Source organism: Herpailurus yagouaroundi, unplaced genomic scaffold, assembly GCF_014898765.1.
Source record: "Herpailurus yagouaroundi ecotype Mexico unplaced genomic scaffold, PumYag 28, whole genome shotgun sequence".
Taxonomy (NCBI): Eukaryota; Metazoa; Chordata; class Mammalia; order Carnivora; family Felidae; genus Herpailurus; species Herpailurus yagouaroundi.
This window is the reverse complement of record NW_024412376.1, coordinates 10,709,304-10,734,524: the sequence shown is the minus strand read 5'-3', so window position 1 is coordinate 10,734,524 and position 25,221 is coordinate 10,709,304. Positions and strand designations below refer to the sequence as shown.

The window sequence follows — 25,221 nt, the reverse complement described above, 5'->3', positions numbered from 1 at the left end:
TCAAGACCACCGTGCAGGGAGGAGGGACAACACTCATGGTGCGAGAAGGAGGCAAGGGGTCTACAGTTTGGAGGATGACCTTGCTTCTCTGGGAAACTGAAGGCAAGGTCACCAGCAAGGAGGCTGAGGAGGTGACAGGCAAGCTGCAGCCAGACCAGGTGGCAGCATGGGTGACCTGTGGTCCTGCAGACAGCTGCCTGAGGGGAGAGGGGTTTTCCTCCAGGGGAGAAGGGGAAGGAGAGACCCATAGGCCGGCTGACTGAGGGCTCTGTCTTCAGTCCTATTCTACTTGAAATTCTACGGCTCTCTTGACACACAGACCCAGGACCCTGGAGATTCCCCCCACCTGTGGGTGACGTCAGGGGGTCCAGGCAGTGATCCCGGTGCATGGGGTCCTTCAGAGCAAAGAAAGAAGCATCTTCATAACTGGACAGAGGGAAAGCAAATCTGTTGTCTGTCCCCACTGGACACAGACTGAATAGTCACAGGCTCCTCCTCCCCTCGAGAGAGGGTGTGTGTGTGTGTGTGAGAGAGAGAGAGAGAGAGAGAGAAAGAGAGGAGAATGAGAGCACGAGTCTGTTTGCTTGCCAAGCCAGCCGTCCCTCCTGTGGACTGGCTTGGCTTTTACCTGCAGAAGCCCTTGTGCCGGGCTCTCCGTGTCGCCCTCTCCTATAGCACCTGCGAGGCCTCTCGGGCTGCCTGAGCTGGGAGCCCCAGGCAACGACCTGCCTACAGAACTTGTCCAGCCCTCCCTAGAAAGCCCCCTTGACTCTGAGAATCAGGTCGCCCTCCGCCAAGGGATGTCCAGCCCCAGCATCTGTTTGCCCATGAGATGAAACCACCCAGCTCTGCTCTGCGCCCGCCTTTCCGTCTTGGGGGGACTTTTGACCAGGACGACTTCCAAGCCAGGCTGGTTCTGCGTTCTTTCAAAGGACTTTCTTCCTCTGTGGCCACGGGTAAGGAGGGTGCCCCCCAAAGCACCTCTGGGGGTGGTGGGTGTGGGGACATTGTCGGGGTGGGGTCGAGGGGATTCTAGCAGATTCGCTGCTTCTGGGTACTTTAGGAGGAGAGTATGTCTAACCACTAGAAGCCGCCTGCCCCTAGAAAAACGTTGGTCTTCTGGCTGTCTCTGCTAGAGCTGCTCAGAGCCCAGTGCTGGTCAACCCCTTCCTCGGAGGGTAGCTGAGTCTCGGGAGTTAGTGGCTGTACTATATAATATCTGCTTCTGTGTCTTGATGACTACTGCTCCTTCGTTTGTCACTTATTTATTCGTGAAGTAAATATTCTATATCTTTTAGTGAAGGCTAATAGACATCGATGGTATTCACTGACTTGGAAGGTAGCAAGTTCTTCATTGCTGAGGTTTTACAGAGGCTGGAATTTGTGAGAGAAGCTTCCCACATCAGCTGATGTGCTAATCCAGATGACCTTTAAGATTCCACCTGACCTTGAGATGCGAAGCTTCTGTGGTTGATCAATTTATTGAGCAGAGCAGATATACAAGCTAGAAATATGCTCTCTCTCCCCTAAGTGCCTGGAATGAAATTACTTGTAAGAAGAAACAGTGTCATTTCCTCTAAGCGAGGGGCTTTCTTTGGGGGTAGTGACAGTTGGGAGAGAGCTGGGATTCTTGTGGTGGGGGAGGTGAGGGGATGCTGGATGGCAGAGAGGGGCTGTCGGGATCTAAGCAGGCTTTCTGGAGAAGGTGATACTTGTGAAAAGAATAGAATACGGCCTGGTGGGTGGGAAGCTGAAAATCAGCTGCAGTAGGAAGATGGACAAAGAGGCGAGCCCAAATCACCTTGACTTCATGGGACCAGGACTCAGGAGGTGGGCATGGGCATAGGGGGTCGTCTGGACACCCTCGTGTGTCAGCAACAGTAGTGCGGATGTTGATGTCTGAGCCCTTTCCATACACAATTTCTTTTGTGTAGATTTCCCCATGCACCTTTTACCCAGACCCACCTTATAAACAGGGACATCACCCCACAGCCACCCCCTCCTTCCCCAAACCTGCCAATCCAGCCAGTTAAAGGATCAAAGAATCCAGGGCTCTTTCTCTTTTAATATCTTTCTTAGGTGGAAGGTAACTCTAATTACTGTCAATTACCTGGGATAATTTCCCCTTTGGTTTCCAGTGACAAATTAATGAGATTACTTTTGTGGGCCAATTACAAAGGACGCAAATGTGAGGCATCTTGTAGGAATATATCCTCTAGAATCGATTGACTTCTATTTGCACATCTTCCATAGGGTCCAGCACATCTCTGGTTGGTTCCTTATATGATGCAATTTCAGCATGCCTGGATTTCCATTTCTTTTTCACCTATTGTCAGAAAAATCTTTTATTTAGTGCACTGGATTGAAAGGTGAAACGGGTCATAGCTTTGGGATTTTTGGCCATGATATGGGTTGGAAGGGGGAATGAGTGAGTCTGCATATAGAGGAAACTCCTAGAACCCTGGATCCAGGTGAACCAGAATTTGAGGTGGGACATCTTTCCTTCTCACCACCCATCTGCCACTGACCTTTACCACATTATGGTTTAGAAGTTGGAGACTCGAGGGGCTCCGGGGTGGCTCACTGGGTTAAACGCCTGACTCTTCATCTTGGCTCAGGTCATTATCTTACAGAGGAACCATGAGAGTTCATTAGGGATTTGAGCCCCATGTTGGGCTCCATGCTGATGGTGTGGAGCCTGCTTGGGACTCTCTCTCTTCCTCACCCTCTCTCTGCCCCTCCCTTGCTCACTCTCTCTCTCTTTCAAAATAAATAAATAAATAAATAAATAAACTTAAAAAAAAAAAATAGACGCTGAAGACCCGAGTTTGAGTCCCGACTATATTGATTTTGAACTATACATTCTTGAGAAAAATCTTTTCTGAATATCAATATTCTTTTAGTTCCATAAAAAAAGATAATAAAATCTCTTCCCCTTACCCTCCGAGGCCCAAATGAAGGAAAAGTATGAAAGTGCCTCGTAAACCTTAAAACTACACAAGCTTTGTAGATTGTTCTTAGAAAGATCTAGGCATTAACATCAAAGGGGACCCTGACATCCTCTTTCCCTGTTGCCTTTCCCCTTTGCCCTGCCCTGTTTTCTCATAGCTAACTGAAAACAAAGCAGTGAATCTTCATGGCTATGTCCTGGTGGAGAAAAACAATTTAATTTTATAGCTCCTCTGCATTTTAAAACAAGCAAATAAAACTTCTAGATGGTGGAGATGGTGTCAGGTAATAATTTGTCGCTGACATTCCAGGTCCATTAGGGAGGCACGGGATACGTAAGAATATGAAGACATCCGGGGTGGAAGAGGAAAGAGAGAAAAGGAACCAGAAAAGGAGTGCTGTGATTGTCAGGTTTTGAATGAGCGTAGATAGACCGAAAAACTCACCTGTTCTGCAGTTCCCCAGATGTTCATGACATCTGTTTTAGTTGGGCAATGCCAGGCTCTCTAAAATCAACTCAAGTCAACTCAAGCATCTCTAGTCTCTCAGATGCTTACCTGACATCAGACTCAGGGAAGAACTTCCCAGTGTGAGGAGTTGTAAAAAGCTCAGAAGGAACACTCTGGGGACTTGGGACCTCTCTGCATGGCTTTGAAGCCAATGGGACTAAATGAACAAAGTCATGCCTCACAGCAGGGGTGGAGGAGCAGAGGAGAGTCTACAACTTTTCTTCCATCCTTTCTTCTCTAATATGTCCTCCTCAGGGCTATACGTTCTCAATTCTTTGCCCCTACTGCCTGGCACACTGTTGTGTGTGGAAGAGGAAGTGGAAAGGTGAATGGGTAAAGAAAAGACTGAAGAATCAGATTATGGGAACAAGTGTCTTACGTCATCTTGCTCCCTAAACTAAGCCATAAGCCTGGGTCTCCCTCACAGATTCTTCCCGAGCTCTCTTCCACTCCTGGGCACTATTCATGGTGACCCTATATACCTGGAACCCACAGGCAAACCCCTGTTACAAGGGCTGCGCTTGGGGCTGAGATAACAGGCAAATGAGACACAGTCCCTATCCACAAGGAGCTCACGGTAGTGACTTCTGCTTCTATTCCAAAGCCCCTGACACCTTTTTTTTTTTTAAATGTTTATTTTATTTTTGAGAGAGAGAGAGAGAATGAGTGGGGCAGGGGCAGGGAGAGAAGGAAACACAGAATGTGAAGCAGGCTCCAGGCTCTGAGCTGTCAGCACAGAGCCCGATGTGGGGCTCCAACTCACAAACCGTGAGATCATGACCTGAGCCGAAGTCGGACGCTTAACCGACTGAGCCACCCAGGCGCCCTGCCACTGTCTACTTTTGTCTCAACTTTGGAGCCCATGCGAGGAGTTCAGTGCTACGATTTATTTCCTGTTCTCTCTTTTATCTCAACCCTAAGGTGATTCCCATGAACACGGCTGATTTTGGGGGGATGAATTTTGAGTATTTATTACCAGTTTTTTCCCAAGTATTTCTTTTTTAATTGTTGCAAAATATACATAATTTACTGTTTTAACCATTTTTAAGTGTATAGATCAGTGGCATCAAGTACATTCACAGTGCTGTGCAGCCATCACCACGGTCCATCTCCAGAACTTTGCATCTTCCCCAATCGAAAGTCTGTCCCCATTAAACACTAACTCTCCCCCCCCCTTCCCAGCCCCTGGTGGCAGTCCCCATTCTGACTCTATGAATTTGATTACTCTAGGTAGTCAGATCATTGCATCATACAATATTTGTCCTAAGGCCGTTTGGCTTATGTCACTTAGCACACTGTCTTCAGGGTTCTTCTCTGTCCATAGACGTGTCAGATTTTTTTTTTCCTTTTTAAGGTTAAGTAATATGGCACTGTATGTGCACACCACACTTGTTTATCTATTTGTCCACATTCGGATTGCTTCCAGCTTTTTTCACAGTTGACTTTGACAACTTGCACTCCATTCAGATGGAAGAATAGAGTCTTTAATCGACACCTACGTGAAGGATGAGAGCGGCTCCCCCCACACCCCGCCAAGAGTTGTGGGGGAGGGCATGTAAAACACCCAGCAGATGTCACTACCCAATTAAAAATACTTTATAATATTTAGTAGCTAATACATCCTTATGGTAGGAAATTTGGAAAATATAGCAACGTGTCAAAAAGAAGTAAAAATTGCCTCTAATTTCTGCACCCAGAGATAACACAGATGATGTGTATGTACAGAGAAAAAAAGACTAGAAAAGAGCAATTCAGTTGTCTGAGTCCCCTGGAGCTTCTATAACAAAAATCCCACAGACTGGTGGCATAAATAAACAAGGGACATTTATCTCTCGGAGTTCTGGAGGCTGGAAAGTCCAAGATCAAGGTGCTGGCAGATTTGGTGGCTGATAGGAGCCTGCTTCCTGGTTCAGAGATGATGCCTTCTCACTGAGTCCTCTCATGGCCGAGGGGAGAGGGAGAACTCTGAGATCTCTTTGCTAAGAACACTGATTCTATTCATGAGGGCTCCACCCTCTTGACCTAATCACCTCTCAAAGATCCGCCCCCCCCCCCCCCCGCCCCCACCTCCTAACACCATCACCCTGGGGGTTAGGGCTTCAAGCTATGAATTTAGTGGGGGAAGGGGACACAAAACATTCAGTCTACAGCATTGGTAACAATAGCTTTCTCCGGAAATTAATTAGCTGTGCTTTCTTCTGCCTGGGTCTCCTGTAGGGAAGCCTCCAGGAGGCTGGCCTCTGTACCTGCAAGGGCCTGAGCCCCCAGTCCCATCTGCCGCAGTTCATCTGTGCCTCAGGAGCTATATATAGACACACAGGCTGGGGCAGGCATCAGGCAAACATTATGCATGATGTGTAGCAAGATGTTAGTTCATGTATATATAAAGCTGGGCTCCCATTACAGAACTCCTAATAATTAGGCTCCAGAATTTGCGGTTTGGACAGAAGCTGCTCCAGAAGGAGTCTGTGTTGGGGGAGGTATCTATGGAAGAAGCTTCCCATTTTCCCATTGACAGGATCCTTTGCTTCACCCCACTTGGATCGTGGAGCCCCCCACCCCTCCTCCTGTCCCACCAGGAGAGCTGTGCGCTGTTCTCTTGATACTCATTAGATGTTTCAGAGAAGCCACCTTCTGGGGGCTTCCAGCCTTTTCCACCTGCCCTCTGGGGTTTTTGAGGGGGGGGGCAGGAAGGATCCAAGAACTGAGCGGGGTAGGACTGCTAAGTGAGGAAACCTGGGGCAAGGGTGAATTGCAGTGTGGCATGAGGGTAAGGGTGGCTGGTGGTCAGGGGCCATATTCTCCTGAGGGAACAGGAGATAAATGTAATTGTCAATTTCTAATAAGTCTTTGAATTGAAACCCAAGAAAATCAATACAGGAGCACCTTCTCTGCCCAAACACATTCTGGAAAAGCAGATTATAATACATATATTTCAGAACTGCCAGCACAGTGAAATTCACATGAAACCCCTCCCACACTCTCTCTCCCTCCAAGCTGACACAAGCCATCAACGCAGGAGGCTGTGGGCTCTTCGTGTCCCCATGACCCCATGCCTCCACTTCTCCTACCCAGCCCCCTGCACTTCGCAGGCGCTGTGGTGGTCATGATCCCTCGTGCTCCCTCCCTGCACCAGTCCTGAGGGGTAGGCAGGCAGAGACTGTTCTATCCTTGCACCAGATAATCCCAGAGGGCTTGAGTGCTCTGCCCAAGTCCTGAGTCAGGAGAGTGGTGGCCAGGATTCAGAGCCACATTCGCGAACTCCAGGAGGGCAGGCAGGGTGGGGGGACAGGCTTGAGGAGAGGTGGGACATCAATGATGGAATCGCTGCTCCAAGAGTAGGGGCAGAGTCGCCTGGCAGATGAGAATGGAACACACAGGAGAGGATGGACCCAGGGGCTGAATTTTAAAATCCCTTTCACTCATGTTCTTTTTTCTTTTTAAATTGCAGTAAAATATACATGACATAAAATTTACCATTAGTGCCATTCAAAATGTTGTGTAGACATCACCGGTATCGAGTTCTAGAACATTCTCATCATCCCAAAGGGAAACCCCATGCCCGTTATCTGCACTGTGTCCCAAGGACACAGCTGGTGCCGGACAGAGGTGGCATTTGACACATGCAGACTGTGGCTGAACAGTAGACATCCTTATTTTGCCAATAAGAAGCGTGGTTAAAAGAAGAAGAAGAAGAAGAAGAAGAAGAAGAAGAAGAAGAAAATGCTAATTTGAATATGTAAACTTTTTAGGGTAATATTGAATTTTTCCAGTAACAAACGTTTTAAATCACATACTATATATATTAACACATTAACTTAAAAATACAGCTTTTCCACAACTCCCTCTGTGTGAAATATTTAACACTTCACTCACATCTTTGACATCAGGTCCTTCTTACCACTGGAATCATTTTTTTTAACATTTATTTATTTATTTTGAGAGAGAGAAAGAGAGAGAGAGAGAGAGAGAGAGAGAGAGAGAGAGAGAGAGAGAATTCCAAACAGGCTCCACACTGTCAGCTCAGAGACTGACTCAGGGCTCCATCTCACAAACCTTGAGATCATGACCTAAGCTGAAATCAAGAGTCAGATGCTTAACCAACTGAGGCATTCAGGTGCCCCTGAACCATGTTGTGAATCAGAGATCCACATTCTAGCCTATATTATTTTCCCTACAGTCTAAAGAGACTTGGCTATTTTTTATTAATAAAGGAAATGTTTATTTCTTTAATAACAGCTTTTTGAGATATAATTAACATATCATAAAATTCATCCTTTTAAAATGTACAGTTTGGGGGTGCCTGGGTGGCTCAGTGGGTTAAGCATCCCATCTTGATATTGGCTCAGGTCATGATCTCACGGTTGGTAAATTGAGCCCCATGTCGGACTCTGGGCTGACAGCCTGGAGCCTGCTTGGGATTCTCTCTCTACTGTCTTTCTGCCCCTCCTCTGCTCACGCGTGCACGCTTGCACATGTGCTCTCTCAAAAATAAATAAATATTTAAAATATGCATGTTGGTGAATTACATTCGCAGAGCGGAACAACAGACACCGCTAAGTACTTGTAGAACATTTTGACCATCCCCCAAAGAAACCCTGTACCCTTAGCGGTCACTCCCTCTTCTCCTATCCCCTCCAGCCCCCCACCAAAGCAGCTAATCTGCTCTCTGTGTCCACAGATGTACCCATTCTGGATATTTCATATACGTAGGGTCACATCACGCGTAGTTTTGTGTGTCTGGCGTCTTTCACTTCGCATGTTTCCAAGGTCCATCCATGCTGTAGAAGGTCAGCGCACCCTTCCATGGTACCAACATTCCACCCCTCGTGTATTTCTTTATCAGCTCGTCGGCATTTGGGTGCTTCCGTTTTGGCTATGGTGAACAGCACCCGAGTTCTTCCACTGACCACCTCTTGAGGCGTGATTATCTCCATTTTACAGGTGCAACACTGGGGCCAGAGCAGTGGGGACTCCAATCCCATCTTGTACCCACCCCCCCTCCATCCAGCGCGTCAGGGTTTCTTTCTCTCAGGCCAGAGTCGCTGGTTGATGCCAGAGAGAGAAGGTGTTAGATCCTCACTTAAGCCAGGGAGAGCCCAAGAGCCCTCTACTCGTGGGGAGGCCTGCGTGCTCACCTTTTACAGCTCTGTGAAGTGTGAGGAACCCAGGCACACACACCCGTGTCAGGGATGCACAGCCCTAAGCCCCCTTCTGTGACCTGCTCAGGTTCTATAGAGAGAAGGGCCGTGTGGTGTCCAGCAGAAGCTCTGCCGTGCCAGCAACTGGACCCTTTACTGGGGAAGCAGGTCTGAGCCTCAGCCCACAGCAAAGCCCTGGCCTGCCCTCCTTCTGATGTCCAGGGGAAACCAGACCCCATCCTCTGAAGCCATGGGCCCTTCCCGCTCTGCAGTCCTGTCCGCGATGAGGCTCGGTCTGTGGTGGCTCCTTCTGAGCCCAGCAGGTGAGTGGGTGTAATCACTAGGACATCATGTCGCACCTGTAGGCTCCCGTGCCGCATGGAGGAGACTCCTGCAGGTGGGCTCCCGGCAGCTGCCAGCGCTGCAGGGGACTTGAGTAGCTCATCCCACAGCGGGAAGGTGGCGGGGCACTCGAGGCTTTCATGCTGGGGGCTGTGGCACCTCGAGCCTCCCGGAGGTCAGCGTTCCTCATCTGCAAAATGCCCCCCGTTCTGCGAACTGCCCCAGGCTGTCGTGAGGACCACGTGAGATGCAAGTCTGGGACGAGCCCCTGGGATACAGTGGGCACTGAGTACACGGCAACTGCTGTTACTGATGTGCTTTTCTGGATTTCAGCGCAGCATTCTTGGCTTGCTCGGGCGGGGGAACCTTGAAGAGTGAGGCTGTGTGCAGAGCGCGGTGAAAACAAACATGAGCGATTCCATCCACAATTTTGGGACACTTTGCCTGGCTGATAAGAAGGAGCAAATGCCAGTGGTTGGAGCAAAAATGGGGGAGATGCCTGAAGTAGCAGAGGATTTTGTAGTTAGCATTAGCGGTTCGTTGACTGGTGCGTGGGAATGAAAGGCTCGCTGTGATGGGTGAAGCCCTTCTCCCTGCAGCTCACTCCATGCCAACCAGGTGTCTCCCCCATATCGCTGTCCCTGGGGGCTCCTCAGTTCTAGGCTGCATGTTATCTGTAGGTCCGACTTCTTCTCCATTCCTCCGTCTCTGCCTCCCTGTCCAGCACTTATTTCCATGCCTTCTTATCTAATAGTCACAGAGTAACTGACATTTCTTTAAGTTTATTTATTTATCTTGAGGAGGCAGGGCAGAGAAGGAGAGAGACAGACAGACACAGAGAGAGAATCCCAAGCAGGCTCTGTGCTCTCAGTGCAAAGCCCAACGTGGGGCTCACTCCCGCAAAGTGGGAGATCATGACCTGAGCTGAAATCAAGAGTCAGAGGTTTAACCATCTGAGCTACCTGGACGCCCCTTTGGGCTCCCAGCCATGTGCTGGTTGCTTTGTTAAGTTCTACTTTATTATGTTGAATCCTCAAAACAATGTTTTGAGCCCAGCTCTGGATAGAGTCCCCATTTTGCAGATGAGGAAACTGAGGTTCAGTGGTTCTGATTTGATGGGGGAGGGACCCAAGCACCCACCACCATGGACTCCTGGAGACCCCACTCTTCCTTTCTGTCCGCAGGGTCAGCACAGCGAGCCTCTCATACCCAAGCTGAGGACCGACTCTTCAAACACCTCTTTAGGGGCTACAACCGCTGGGCACGGCCAGTGCCCAACACCTCAGACGTGGTGATCGTGCGCTTTGGGCTGTCCATTGCCCAGCTCATCGATGTGGTGCGCCTGTCCCCCATACTTCTCCCTCTCGGGATCAGCCCCCAGACCACAGGTCCCTTTCCCGGGGTCCTTCCTCCCTACCCCCCACTCTCCCAGCCCCGTACCCCCTCCTGAGAGGGCAGTGATTGGCAGCAGTGGGTTTTCTAGGTGCCCTGCTTGTTCCACTGGACACAAAGTCAGAGGACCCAAGTGGCCCGTGTAATCTTGAAGAATCTGAGTAAGGGTGGCAGTATCGGGAGGGAATGGTAAATTGGGCTGGGCTTGGGGTGTCGCATAAGAGGTTCCTCTGGTGAGTAGGGGGCCTGCATCGTCCCACCCCACTCTACCCTGTTTTGGGGGACTGGTTCCATCACTGCCTGTTCTTATTCTCTCTACCGGTCAGGATGAGAAGAACCAAATGATGACCACCAACGTCTGGCTAAAGCAGGTGAGATTCTCTCCACTGGTTGGGGCGAGAATAAGGGAGGGAGCCCACGGACCCCAGACCCACCCAGGACTCTCTCACTCTCAGCGGGATTCTGAATTCATGTTTCACCCAAGAGTTACCACTTGGGACATTCCCAAAGCCAGCCGATTGCAGAATGCTCCTCGTAGGGGCTGTGCTCTGAGACTCCAAGTCCAGTACCTGAGAATGTCACCTACAAGAACCCAGTCACCCCCTTTCTGGGAATGGGCATTTCCTACGTCCCGGCTATTGTTTGGAGATCAGTTTATTGAGGTGTCACTGAAAACCCAAAGGAGGTTTCATTCTGCCCCTTTTACAGCTGAGGAAAGCCTGAAGCTGAGTGCAACTCAGCTAGAAAAGGGGGGCCCAGGTGTGCTCAACTCGGAACCGCAGGCTCCTTCTGCGGGAGAATGCTGGGTGTTCCACGTCTATGCTGCCTAACAAACTACCCCGAAACTTAATGGCTCAAAGTAACAGTTGTCATGAGTTTGGGTGATGTCTTCTGCTTTGCGTGGCAACTACTGGTGATACTTGGTGCTGTTTAACCTGTGGTCTGCTCTGGAGGTTCTAAGAGCGCTTGACTCATGTCAATTCCTTAGGAGGGGTGTCTGGAAGGCTCGGGAAGGTTCTGGAAGCTGGGTCCACAGGGCCCTTCTTTCTCTTCAGGCATAGTCAGGGTGTCTCCATGAGTTGTCTCCCGCCGGGGAGTTGGACGCCTCACCTGGTGGTTCAGACACCCCAGAGCCAGGGTCCTCAGAGTCAGGAGATGAAGCTGCTGGCTTCTTATGGTCTGAAAACTGGCCTGCATCCATCCTGGAAAAGAATGTGTGACCCTTTTTGATGTACCGTCCTTGGGGGCAGAACTTGGGGGGCACAGGCTTTATTAGAGCCTGAATATATTCCTTTCCTCTTCACCCCCTCGCGCTCTGCCTGGCCCCTTCCCAGGCCCTGAAGTGGAGATGGTGAGAGCACATGAGAAAGAGGACCTAGCCTTCTGTCTACTTTCCCCCCATACTTCATCTTTCTGCCCCATTGGTAACTTAACCATCTCCTATCTCAGAGGCTCGTACCCAGAAAACCACAACAATCAGAATTTTGATTGGCATTTCCATTTTGAGTCTTTTGAATGACTGCCTTACTTTCTGTAAGTGGCTAGTGGTGTCCTTCCTGCCTCCATAGGCCCTGGGGCGGTATGCTGGCCACTTAATTTATAGTTGAATGCTTAGGTTGGAGGTGTGGAGCAGGCCCCTCTGACAATGTTCACCTTGCAGCTGTCAGGGGCCACACAGCTCATCTTTACAGATGTGCACACTGAGGCCCAGAATAGTAAGAGACTTGGGAAGCCACATAGTCCTCAGTTCAGGGGAAGACCTAGAACCTGGGCTGCCGTAATTGTCCCCATGAGCCCGTCACGTTGGCTTCGGGGGCTGGGGTGGGAAGCAGAGGAAGGAGCACTGGAGCAGAAGTCAGGCCAACCAGCACCACCTCTGACCAGCCTCAGAACCTCACTTTCCTCATCTGTGAAATGGGGATAGCATAAACCGTTGCCTGCATCGGCAACCAATTGCCAATTAATATAACCCATTGGTGTAGATGCCCTCCATGTGTTGGTTGAACCCAAAAGCTAGACGGATGATGGTCTAGGGGCAAGGGGATAGGTTTCTGAAGATCCGTCCCTTTCAAAATTGTTCAACGCCCTGAGAAATCCTGACAATTTTACGAACGTTTCAACCTTTCTTATTTTGCAAGTCTGGCTCCTCTGAGCACCTCAGCCTTCCCCTACAAGTGAGCGGTCAATACCACAGCTAGGTCAGTGTCTTCCCAAGCGTGGTTTGGGTACCAACGGCAGTGTTTTGTGAGATGATTTTACTTGCCTCGCTAATCTTTTGGTAATAGTCGTGTATTTATATTCTAGTGGATGTTTTCAAATGCTCTTGGTTTTCTAGTTACGTCAGTGACATAAAATTTCAATATTTATGTAAGTTTAAAAACGGCGAACCAATTTAAAGGAAAATACTAAGCACATGATGAGACAGGTGGTGCACATATATTGGAAAAAATTATGAAAATGGGGCTTGGAAGTTTGAGGCTGGGGAACCACTGAGCTAGACCAGTACTTTTCCGCTCATGCTCTTGCTTCCTGGAAATGCTTGTCTTTCCCTTCTCTCCTTCCTGGATCTCTACCCAGGTGGATGCTTTGTGTAAATGTCACATGACTATCCTTAGAGGGGAAAAGGCATCATTCATGAGACCCTTTCCCAGGGTGCATCACAGCACTATTTTAGTGCAGATGTACAGAAGCAAAATGGCCCCTGGAATGAGGGCAGGCTTGGAGGCCAGGGGAGGCCAGGATTCAAGCACCCTCCATATTTCACTTTCCTCACCCTAACCCACAGGATTACTTGTGAAGATTAGAAGGAACCATCTAGAGGGCCTGCGACAAAAGTGGGTTTCTAAATGGTAGTAGTCATTATTTAATTATGATAAGCACTTGGAGGCAAAGGACAGCCTTGTGTGTCGACCCCAGTCATCATCTGTTGGGGGTGGTTGTTTCCTTCAGGTCCAGAAGAGATCTGGGAAGCCCTCCCAGAGACAGGACCAGACAGCTTTAGAGGGAGGAGGCATTGTTTTCATTGCTCAGAGACACATTTACTGAGCATTCACCAGGGGTGTGGTGCTAGGGAGCCAGAGTGAGAAACAGATGTCCCTGGCTTCATAAAACTCACAGAGGCATTCAATAAACCCATACGCAAATCCACATTGCTCACCACTATGATCATGCCAAAGAGGGAAATTTCAGAGAGCGGGTAATGCTAACCTGGTTTGGGGGGGAAAGATTCACTTGGACCAGCTGCTGGGAGCAAGGCTGCCCCCCCCCTCCCCGCATCCCCTTGCTGCTGGGACTCCCAGGGGGCGCTCTGAAGCACAGTCAGGAAGTCACTGCATAACCCTGGCAGGATGTGTTCACCTCTCTGGTCCTCAGTTTCCTTACCTGTTAAAATGGGGAAATACTGCCACGTGCTCAGCATTCCCTGCCCGGCTCTCCTGCTAAGGCTCTTCCCAGACAGAGGGTGTAAAAATACGTAAACTGTGGGGCGCTAATAAATGTTCCTACAAGTGAGTGAGGTGGCTCTCCAGGGTCTTCCTGCTAGGGAGGCAAAATGAGGACTAGGAGCGGGACTAGGGTGACCTATGGTCTTGGTGTGCTCGTACTAGAGTTGGGGCAAAGCTGGGGGATGCTGGACTTCCGATCCCCAGCTCAGAGCCCTGGCCCAGCCTCCCAGACCTTTCCCTTCTGTAGGGCTAGGAGAGGCGCTTGGGACGTTCCCGCCAGCTGCTGGGGCGTCCCCAGGCTGCCCTAGGTGTGCCCAGGTGGCTCCCTGGGCGGTGCCGGTGATGTGACCCCCTCCCCCCCTCCCATGCACAGGAGTGGAATGATTACAAGCTGCACTGGAACCCGGCCGACTTCGGCAACATCACATCCCTCCGGGTCCCTTCCGAGATGATCTGGATCCCTGACATTGTCCTCTACAACAAGTAGGAAGCCAGGGATCCCGGAGGCCCCTGGGAGGCCCCTGGGGTGGGGGGCGGGTAAAGTGAGGCTCAGCTGGGTTGGACGTGGGCGGTACCTTCTTGTGTCCCTGCTTCCTTGCTTTCCTCTCAACTCCTGCTTTGCTCATCCTTACCCCCTTCCCCTTCCTCTCGGTTCCATTATTTCTTTCCTTGTGTTCTCGCACTCAGACACCCAAACTTACTGAGTGAGCATCCACTCTAAATCAGTGCACGGTGCTGTGCTGGGTGGTGGTGGGGGGACACAGATTTGCCAACATTGAGTAGTATTTGCAACATGTGGCTGGTGCAGGCTCTGAAAACAGTGGCTAGGAGTTGGCGGTTTGCAGGCTGACAGTACTGCTGGAACAGGTAAGCAGCATCCCCCCGGGGTGGGGGGAAACACCTTCCAGGGAGCAAACTCACTTGGTATGGGTACTTTTTAAAACTCGTATTATTGACAGTTGTCTTGTATTCAAGACCAAAAAGGAGCCATCTTTGAGCATAATGACCAGAAGCTAATAAAAGCCAAGGAGAGTCTAAAGACGGCACCAAGAACACCAACACAATTTTTTTTTTAGTGTTTTTAATTTTTATTTATTTCAAGAGATACAGAGAGAGGGAGCAGGGGAGGGGCAGAGAGAGAGAGAGAGAGGGAGAGAGAGAATCCCAAGCATGTTCCGCGCTGTCAGTGCAGAGCCCGATGTGGGGCTCGAACTCACCAAGGGTGAGATCATGACCCGAGCCGAAGTCAGATGCTCAGCTGACTGAGCCACCCAGGCATCTCCACAATTTTTTTTTAAATATATTTTTTTCAACATTTATTTATTTTTGGGACAGAAAGAGACAGAGCATGAATGGGCGAGGGGCAGAGAGAGAGGGAGACACAGAATCGGAAACAGGCTCCAGGCTCTGAGCCATCAGCCCAGAGCCCGACGCGGGGCTCGAACTCACGGACCACGAGATCGTGACCTGGCTGAAGTCAGACGCTTAACCGACTGCGCCACCCAGGCGCCCCTCCACAATTTTTTTTTAAAGAAGGTATAGAGATCTATACTTCCATTTGTGTGTTTGCTGTCAGGTAATTCTTGATTTAGAAATCAAAACTTAAGGGGCATCTAGGTGGCTCAGTTGGTTGAGCGTCCGACTTGGGCTCAGGTCATGATTTCACAGTTCGTGGGTTCGAGACCCCGTCAGGCTCTGTGCTGACAGCTCAGAGCCTGCAGCCTGCTTTGAATTCTGTGTCTCCCTCTCTCTCTGCCCCTCCCCCACTTATGCTCTGTCTCTCTCTCTCTTTCAGAAATGAATACACATTAAAAAAAATTAAACAAAAACTGTTCTATAGAAATCAAAACGTAAAAGCTGTTTGGCATTATGCTTGTCTAACAGTGTTTTCTAAAGTGGGGCTCTAAAGGGTGCTAGTTCTCAGAGATATAAATAGGTATGAAAAGTAGTCCTGTGGTCAAATAATTTTGGATAACATTGTATATCGTTAACTCTCCTGTCCTGGCCCCAGTCTTTTGGAAAATGTTAGGACAAGACAGCATTTTACATGTTAGAAGTTGCACAGCCAAGAAACACATGTAGCCTAGGATTTCCCTGTTCATTTGGCCAGAATTTGGAAAAGCTATTTTTAAACAATAAAACAAAGGGAGACAGATCCACTTTTGGAGTCTTGGTGTCTTCAGATAGGTCAAAGGGGAATGACAATGATTCCTTTACACCACCCATCCCTGGTCAGACCCAAAGCCCTGAACGTCTGTAAACACACATTCAGCACGGATTTCTGGAAGGTCTAACACTGCAGGTGCCTAGTGTTTGCTGTCACTGGACTCATGGACCCCTTTGTGCCCCAGAGCCGCCCCCTCCCGCCCCCTGCCCCGAGCCAGCACCCAGGATCCTTCGTGCCCAGGATCCTTCGTGTCGCTGTTTCTGGCAGAAGTCAGGAGCAAAATCCTACACCTGATGTTTGGGATTGCCAATAAAGCTTTGGCCAGTGTTACTTGATTATAACAGGAAAGTCTTTTGATAGGATGAAAGTTCAAACCAAATTCTTGCAGACATTCAAAGAAAGGGCTCCTCCATGGAGGCATTCCACTCCAGGCGAAACTGAAGGATCAAGGAAATTGCACTTTTCCTTCCTCAGAATGGGGCACATGTTGCCATCTAGTGGTAATTCTGCGTGGTGACAAAAAAATGCCTTAAAAAAAATTAAAGTTTGCCCTGATATTTGTTACTATCAAAGTTCCCGTTTCCAATCCCGTTTTTCCAATCTGTGGTCTGGAATTTCTCCATGGGAAAGAAGGTTGTCTTCCCGTGTATTCTTCTGGTTCCCTTGCCTTATAGGGAATTGGAAGGAGAAGGAAGGCTCCTTAAATGCTGGGGTGTGGAGCCCACCGCACCGCTTGCCCCCTCTACCCCCCAGGGAATCAGGGACTCAGGCTATCAGGAAGCCCCCAGCGAATGGTCACTGTTCTTCCAGTGTTCCCTGAGCCTTTGTGGGTCCTTGGATGCTTAGCCCCATGACACCACAAGCATCATCTCCCACCACCCCTTCTTTAAAAAAAATTTTTTTTAATGTTTATTTGTTTTTGAGAGAAAGAGAGAGAGAGAGAGCGAGCGCGCGCGCACCAGCAGGGGAGGGGCAGAGAGAGAGGGAGACACAGAATCCGAAGCAGGCTCCAGGCTCTGAGCTGTCAGCACAGAGCCCGATGTTGGGGGGGGGGGGGCTCGAACCCACGGACCGTGAGATTATGAAAATCAGAAACGCGACCGACTGTGCCACCCAGGCGCCCCTTCTACCACCCCTTCTTATGCCCTGCCCCCCAAACCTGAGCACACACTGAGTTCTGTCTTTCCCCTCTTTTTCCTCTGTTCCCCACCCAGGCTCTGCTGGTAGGCTCTTCACCCCATCTCTCTGCCAATCCCACTACTTTCAGGGTGACCCTGCTCACTTGGGGAGGTCCTCCCACCCCCACCTCCGCCCCCGCCCCCAACGTGTCTTGGGGAACACTTGGACTGTCCTTGGAGTGCTGCTGCCAAACTGCCTCCCTTGTGGTGTAGGTGTGCAGGGCTGCCTCTGGTTTCCTCGAGGTTCCTGAAGGGCAGGCCCGTGTCCCACATCCCATCCCCCCGCAGCTCCCGTGCGGCCCCTAGTGGATGAGGCCCAGGTAGAAACGCACAGTAAATGGATGGAGTCAAGGAGGTATCTCTCTACACCAGCAGAGGTGCTGGTTCTCTTCTGAGCAAGGAGCTAAGGATCCCAGGTGGAGAAGGCAAGACCCCAGATAAGGGCTTTGCTGACCATCTGCTGGGGGGAGGAAATATACATAATCACTCTAACATATTAAATGAATACCAGCAGGCAATGAGACTATACGCCCCATGGGTTTATAAACATGTAAAAAATTATATACACGATCTGTATGTCAATCAAACATACATGATGTACATAACATCAGAATGTTAATGTGGTTATTTTAAAAATTCTCTTTTTAGATGTTTACTTATCTCGAGAAAGAGAGTGCACGCATGTGTGCGTGTGCTCTTGTACACTTGCAGGGGAGAGGCAGAGAGAGGGAAAGAGAGGGAGAGAGAGAATCCCACGAAGGCTCCATGCTGTCAGCTCAGAGCCCAACATGGGGCTCAATCTCAGGAACCGTGAGATCGTGACCTGAGCCAAGATCGAGAGTGGGACACTTAACCGACTGAGCCACCCAGGCATCCCTAAAATTCTTGGTATTTTCCTATATTCCTCAAAATTCCTACTTTTGTAATTAAAAAGATAGCGTTTGAAAGACACTCTTTCAGGTCGCTCTGAATATGCGCGGGAAGAGTCTCACAGGCTTGCGTAAATCCCCGCAACTTGGCCAGGTCCGGCTTTGTTCTCGGGGTCCCCTGCTGTTGGCTGTCTGGAGCAGCCTGGCTTGGGCAGGCAGGCTGTACCGGGTCCTCCAGCTCCTCTCCTGTCTCCAGTGCAGATGGGGAGTTTGCGGTGACCCACATGACCAAGGCTCACCTCTTCTCCACGGGCACTGTGCACTGGGTGCCCCCGGCCATCTACAAGAGCTCCTGCAGCATCGACGTCACCTTCTTCCCCTTCGACCAGCAGAACTGCAAGATGAAGTTTGGCTCCTGGACGTACGACAAGGCCAAGATCGACCTGGAGCAGACAGAGCAGACGGTGGACCTGAAGGACTACTGGGAGAGCGGCGAGTGGGCCATCATCAATGCCACGGGCACCTACAACACCAAGAAGTACGACTGCTGCGCCGAGATCTACCCTGACGTCACCTACTACTTCGTCATCCGGCGCCTGCCCCTCTTCTACACCATCAACCTCATCATCCCCTGCCTGCTCATCTCCTGCCTCACGGTGCTTGTCTTCTACCTGCCCTCCGACTGTGGCGAGAAGATCACGCTCTGCATCTCCGTGCTGCTCTCGCTCACCGTCTTCCTCCTGCTCATCACGGACATCATCCCCTCCACCTCCCTGGTCATTCCGCTCATCGGCGAGTACCTGCTCTTCACCATGATCTTCGTCACGCTCTCCATCGTCATCACGGTCTTTGTACTAAACGTCCACCACCGCTCCCCCCGCACCCACACTATGCCCCACTGGGTGCGGGTGGCCTTCCTGGGCTGTGTGCCCCGGTGGCTTCTGATGAACCGGCCTGTGCCCTCCCTGGAGCCCCGTGACCCCCCACATCTGAAGCCCAGCTCCTCTCATTACTGGCTGGAGACCAACGTGGATGCGGAGGAGAGAGAGGAGGAAAAGGAGGAGGAAGACAGATGGGGGTGGGCAGCTCACTTATCCCCCTCCATGGGTGTCCTCCGTGGCCACGGTGGTCTACATCAGGGGGCCTCAGGGCCCAGGGTGGAGGTCCAGTTGCAGGAGGGCGGGCTTCTGCTGTCACCTCGCATACAGAAGGCACTTGAAGGTGTGCACTATATTGCTGATCACCTGCGATCTGAGGATGCTGACTCTTCGGTGAGTGGGGGCCGGGAGAGGGGCTCTTCCCCTCGGTGATTCCACCAGCCTGGTAGGGAACCACCTTACCCCAAGGTGTCAGTTTGGGCCACCTGGTCTCCTTCATGAGGACCCACTTCCCTCAGTGTGGCCCTTGGGAGTCTGGACTAAACTGATAAAGAACTTCTAGCTAGCAGCTCTTAAGACACTAATTGGCAGGTGGCAGAACAGCAGCCAAGGATGCTCTGGTTAAGGCTCACTGGGGGACAGCAGGCCAGAGAAGGAGGGTCCTCAGATGCTGAAATTCCCCGTGCCATCCTCACGCCAGCCTTTATCACCATTACCCTATAGGTGGTGAGGCAAGGGGGCAGAGGGAGGTGGAGGGACTATCATCAGGAGATGATAAATCAGATAAATCAGGCTGCTGCTTTGCCAGCCTTCTTCCTCTGTCCTGATGGGTTTCCTCCCAGTTCTCTTTGTTTGTGGGCTCTGGGCATTTTGTGGAATTCACTATTCACCCACAAACCCTGAGGAACCTGGGTTGTACCAGGCGGGTTCCCCGTCTCGGTCCCTGCTGTGCCCAGTATTATTAGGTCAGCAGGCCACTGCTCAGAATCACAGATTTCTTATCAACCTAGGGAAGAATGAAAGGCCGGGAGGTTATTAGTGGGTGACCTTGTTGAGTAGATAAGGAAAATTAATCATTAATCTAGGAGCAGGTAGGAATCCAGAACTGTTTGCTTGGTCTTTGAGCACAAATTCCACATAGCCCCGCCCCCCCATGGCCCCACCCCTTTCCCTGGGCCACACTACCCTCGCTTACCTCCTCCTCTCCAACTCCTGCAGTGGCTGGGGGAATTGGGTGGGAGGTGATGTCAGGGCAGCAAAGTCTTCACCATTTTGTAACTGCTGAGTGTTGACTTTAAATCACTGTAGGCCCCTGAGAAGACCCATGCCCCTTGGTGGTTGTAGAACCTCTAGCCTCCCTTAGCTGGAACTTGAGAGTCTATGGGAAGGCTCTGGGGTGAGGTCACAGGGGTGGGATAGGACAGGGATCACTAGGAGAGGCTTGTTTGAGTCTTGAGACAACATTAGCTCCCCAAGTTCTCGGTGGGACCCCTGTTGCCCCCAGTGTCATCGCTACAGGGCTGTGAATGGGTGGGACACTTCCCCTCTCCCAAGGCCTGACCTCTGTCACAGTGAGTCCTTTTCTACCTGCAGGTGAAGGAAGACTGGAAGTATGTGGCCATGGTCATTGATAGGATATTCCTCTGGTTGTTTATCATCGTCTGCTTCCTGGGGACCATTGGTCTCTTTCTCCCTCCATTCCTGGCTGGAATGATCTGATTTCCTGTTCCTTGTTTTGGCCCAAAGGCGGCACTGCTTGACCATCTTTAACCGCTGTCCCCTCTAGAGAACACCTTTGGGGTCAACACCATCTGCCTGCAGGTGCCTCTCTGTGGAGTCCCTACACTGGCCTAATCATCAAAGACTCCTTGGGTCAATTCACTTGTTACTGTATTATGTGCTGAGAATCTGCTGGGCACAGAGCCCTGCTTTGGATGCTGACGAGCTAGGAAATAAGGAACTTGCTTTGAAGAAGATTATAATATGGTGGTGACAGTGCGAAGCCACATAAGATTCCCTGGCAGGGGCCAGGAAGACACTAACAGGAGGTCCAAGCAGAGTGATCCAGTGGGGAGAGGCACAGACCTCAAAGGATGGGTGCATGGGGAAGAGGGGAGAGGGTGCTTCTGGGGGTGGAAAGGCTGTGAACAGCACTTTGGATTCAGGAATGAGCACGAAGTGTCTAGGAGAACAGGCAGGCTGAGATGGGGCTCCGGGGTGGGAGCAGTGGGAGGAGGTTGGAAAGGCAGGTTAGGGTGTCTTTGAACCATGTAGAAAAACAAGTTCACAGTCTGATCCTGCAGGTCTAACAGTAGGATGGTAAAGACTCTTTCTGGAAGGAGAGAAAGGGAGAAGCGGGGCCACAGGTGGAGGTATAGGTTAGGGCCTCTAGGTGGTGGAGGGATGTGTGGTTGGATGCAGGTAGCTGGGCCATCCCACCTTGCTGGAAGCTCATTGGAACCCCTGGCTTCTCCTCACCTTTAGCCACACCCCCTGCTACAAACTGGCTCAGCACCAGCAGCCCCAAGACGTTTGGCAGCGCTGAGAGTCCCTGTCTTTGGGGGTGCCATCTGGCCTTGAATGCATATTAACAAACCAGGAAGCTATCCTGAGCCATTCTTGACTAACTCAAGTTCGCAGCTTGCTCCCCCCACCCCTCTACAGGGCACGTGGTGCTCGGCGCTCGGGACCTTTGCTCCCAGTGACTGACGGGAACGAGCTGGATCGCTCTGCACCTCGAGACTGCTGTGTAAAGGCAGAAGCTGCAGGCCTGCTTCCCTTTCCCAGCCTGGCCTCCTGGTCCTTCCCGAAGCCCCACAGTGGCTTCTGAGCTGCTCTGTGCAGCCATGGAACCCTCACACCTTGGGATCCGGCAATCTGCACCCCTCGGCCACGTGCTGGAACCTGGAAGAGCTCCTGCCCCAGGATCAGGCCTCACCCCTGCCTGTCCAGCCCCTGGAGGGCAGAACCTCAGCCGCTGACGGATGCAGACGGACACTGGGCTCTCCAGACAGCCTGGGCACCCCGGAGAGGAGGCCGAGCAGGGCGAACTTCCAGCTTCCCTTTGGGCTCTGGAGTACCCTCCTTCCAAACCCCCCACTCACCTCTCCCTGACAGACACAGAGGAAATCTGCAATGCCTCGGCCCAGCCCCCCACTCCTCAGTTCTTCCCAAGACTTGGTGACGCATCTGGTTTCTGGCTCCTCTTAGCTCCCGTGGGGGCAGCCTCCCAGCCTCCCTTCTCCTCCCTCCTGGCTCTCCCAGACCCGATCTCCTGTGCAGTGATGTTCCTCCATGCTAGCCCATCTCCCATCCACCTTGCATGTGAGTAAAGAGATGAAAGATGAGGCTGAGGCTGCTGCTCTTTCAGCTGTGGGACCCCCTCCTCAGCATCCGCAGGACCACCCATGCCCCGCTGGAGCCCCAGCTGGGAGACTGTCATCGGTGGTCCTCGTGTGGCCCTGGAGGGGGCTGCCCTGGATCCCCACTGGAAAGTCACCCTTCAGTCAGGTGCAGGGGTGAAGGGGCTGGAGCACGCACCTGACCCATGCCCTGGCGTCACCATGCACCCCTCCGTGCTGCAGCCCAGTATTGGCTCTGGAGCTGCGCCCAACAGAGCACAGTCGATTTCTTCCAGGGTTGTGGCCCAAGGCCAGTGTCCCCCTCCCCACAAAGAGCAGGTCAAGCAAACAAAACAATCAAACCACAAAGCAAATGGTACAATTTTAATTCATCCACAAGTCAACTAGAAAGAAGGTAAAAGAGTATTCTGCATCAACACAAGGGAGGGGTGGGGCAGCTGGGAAGGCGGTGGGGGAGGGGAAGAAAAGGAGAAGTAAGAAAAGAGGGAGAGAAGGAAGGGGCAGAGTCAGGGAAGGGAGAGAAAGGGCACAGGGAAGAGAGGCACAATCTTGTGGTCCAAGTCCTGTTTTGGCCTCCTCTCTCCCCCTCTCCTTGACGCTTGGCGTGTCGTCAACACAGCGTCTTGTGCCCGGACTCCCAATAGCTTGTTCCTGGACTGTGTCCCAGGTCCCCCCTCAGGGGGGCACACGGCTGTCAGTCCAGACCACACTCACATTAAATAAATTCCAATATACACTGTACAAGGAAGCCAGGCCCGTCCCTCATCTCGCCAGCCGCCCACCCCCAAAGGAAAACCCCTCCCCAGTCCCTCTGCATCAGGGGACCTCCGTGAGCGGAAGAAGAAGGAATAGCTTGGTTCCACTGGTCCTGCCGTGTCCATGCATAAAGCCATCGTGGCCACTAGGGGCACCAGTGTGACCCCTCTCCCCGCCAAAGTGGGGCCGGCGGGTGTGAGGAGGGAGTGGCCAGTGGCAGCAGGGCTCCCTCTGAGCCCTCTTTGTCACCCCCTGGCATCTGTAGCCCTGAGTCCCCTCTTTCCAGCTGCAGCCTGAGCAGCACAGTCTGGGGGTTGGGGTGGGGAGAGGGGGTCGTGCAAAGTGGCAAGGGGAGGACTCCCCTCAGCCGTCCCCCTGAGAAGACCCATGTGACCGAAGGCAAGGCAGGGGCCGGGGGTGGGGGCGGGGGAGGTACACTACAGGCAGGGGCAGAAGACGCAGGCAGGTGGTGCCGACCCTCCATCACTCTGCAGGCGGGTGGGCCAGATTGGCCAGAACCTTGGCCTGGTCTACGGCGTCGAGCAGGTTCTTGGCGTCCACGGCCAGGGTGTGGGAGGCTGTGAGCATCTGCCGCTTGCACTCCTCACTCAGGGAGGTCACGGCGTTTTGCTGGGCCAGGCGCATCTTATTGATGAGCTCCGCCAGGTCCTTGTTGAGCAGCTTCTGGGTCCCCTCAATCTGTAAGAAAAGCGCACAGAGAGGCTGGGAGCCTGAGGGGCCGCAAAGGTTAAGCCATGCACGCATCCCCTTTGGTGTTGGCTGAAGCAGTCCGAAGTTCGCTGGGGGGGGGGGGGCAGGTCTGACCCAGGCGTGGGCTGAGTCCAAGGTTGGCATGGATGGACATTACAGATGCCCCAGCCCCCAGCCCACCCGGTGCTGGGTCTGTATGATGCAGCCCTGCAGACCCCCCCCTTCGCTGCAGCATCCCCCATGCTGGCCCAAGGTTAGAGTGAATGGTCAGGGGACAAGGGCACTTGGTCATTTGTTAGCTGTCTACCGTCAAACCAAGAGACCGGGGATCGTGATTTGAACTGTAGGGTTTTGTTTTCACCGCCATATCCCCAGAGCCTAGCACACTGCTGAGCACTCAAGAGATATTTACCAAGTGAAACGAATGACCTGAGCCATCAGAGGGAAGGTAAGGAGCTCTCACATCAGAAGGGACAGCTCCAGCGGGGCTTCTCTATGGGCTGCTGCCGCCACCCAGAGGGAGGCCGGGAAATGACCAAACTCTCCTGTGTTGTCTTGTCTTGAACAGTCACAGGTAGTGGAGGCTGTGTTGCTGACCAGTGCGAGAGGGGGAATCAAACTACAGCCTGGCAGGGGGCCTGGGGTTCTCCTGAGCTTCGTGGCTGGTTTCCAGACAGACAACCAACACATGTTGAGAGGCGGTATTGTTCGGCGTTCAACTACGTTCGGAGTTTCCTATGGCTGTGGTCCTAACCCAAGACAAACGGGGTGGCTTAAAACAGCACAGATTCGTTTCTTACGCTTCTGGAGGTCAGAAGGCTGAAATGTGCCCTACGGGGCCAAAGTCAAGGGGACAGCTGGGCTATGCCCCTTCTACGGGCTCTAGGGGAGAATCTGTTCCCTGCCTTTCCCAGCTTCTAAAGGCTGTTTCCTGCCTTGGCTTATGGATCTTTCCAGCAATGGCAATATTCCAATCTCTGCTTCTGTCATCCCATCTCCTTCTCTGACTCTCATAGGATGTCTGCATCTGCCAACCCTGTTACAAGGACTTACACTGCACCCACTTGGGTAATGCAGCATAATCTCCCCATGTCAAGACCCTTAAATTTTTTAAAAAAATGTTTTTATTAATTTATTTTTGAGAGAAAGAGAATGAGGGAGGGGCAGAGAGAGAGAGAAGGAGACACAGAATCCCAAGCAGGCTCTGTGCTGTCAGCACAGAGCCCAATGCAAGGGCTCGAACGCATGAACTGTGAGATCATGACCTGAGCTGAAATCAAGAGTCGGACGCTTAACCAACTGAGCTGCCCAGGCGCCCCTCAGGATCCTTAACTTACACCTACAGAATCCCTCTTGCCAGGTAAGGTAACATAGTCACAGTTCTGACGATTAGGCTGGGGACACCTTTAGGGGAACATTATTCTGGCCACCCCAGGCACAGTCTCAGAATAGAACACCAAGCTTTTCATTTTGGTTTTCAGTAATTGTTTCTGACTTACAAAAAAAAAAAAAAAAAAAAAAAAA

At 51.6% G+C, this 25,221-nt stretch overlaps 2 protein-coding genes across 6 annotated transcripts in view; one reads left to right on the top strand and one right to left on the bottom strand.

Annotated features, from left to right (window-relative positions):
- Nucleotides 1-563: 563 nt before the first annotated feature.
- Nucleotides 564-22,215, top strand: CHRNA2 (cholinergic receptor nicotinic alpha 2 subunit). The gene is made up of 7 exons (XM_040463629.1): nt 564-956; nt 8,688-8,922; nt 10,126-10,277; nt 10,660-10,704; nt 14,150-14,259; nt 18,247-19,261; nt 20,462-22,215. The coding sequence occupies exons 2-7, from the start codon at nt 8,814-8,816 to the stop codon at nt 20,585-20,587; spliced, it is 1,557 nt and encodes a 518-aa protein (XP_040319563.1). The 5' UTR covers nt 564-956; nt 8,688-8,813; the 3' UTR covers nt 20,588-22,215.
- A 357-nt stretch (nt 22,216-22,572) lies between these two features.
- PTK2B (protein tyrosine kinase 2 beta) overlaps nt 22,573-25,221 on the bottom strand; it is a 126,657-nt gene continuing 124,008 nt past the window's right edge. For all 5 annotated transcript variants that reach the window (XM_040463360.1, XM_040463515.1, XM_040463216.1 and 2 more), the window contains one exon: nt 22,573-23,685. In XM_040463360.1, coding sequence (XP_040319294.1) covers nt 23,470-23,685 — 216 coding nt within the window. In that variant the 3' untranslated portion in view covers nt 22,573-23,469. The remainder of the gene's footprint in view (nt 23,686-25,221) is intronic.

Bases quoted from the DNA above. Each gene is read 5' to 3' on its own strand.
- CHRNA2 (XM_040463629.1), top strand. From the start codon at position 8,814: ATGTCCAGGGGAAACCAGACCCCATCCTCTGAAGCCATGGGCCCTTCC. The intron at 14,260-18,246 runs GTAGGAAGCCAG...TCCTGTCTCCAG, and splicing joins GACATTGTCCTCTACAACAA to TGCAGATGGGGAGTTTGCGG. The intron at 19,262-20,461 runs GTGAGTGGGGGC...TTCTACCTGCAG, and splicing joins CTGAGGATGCTGACTCTTCG to GTGAAGGAAGACTGGAAGTA.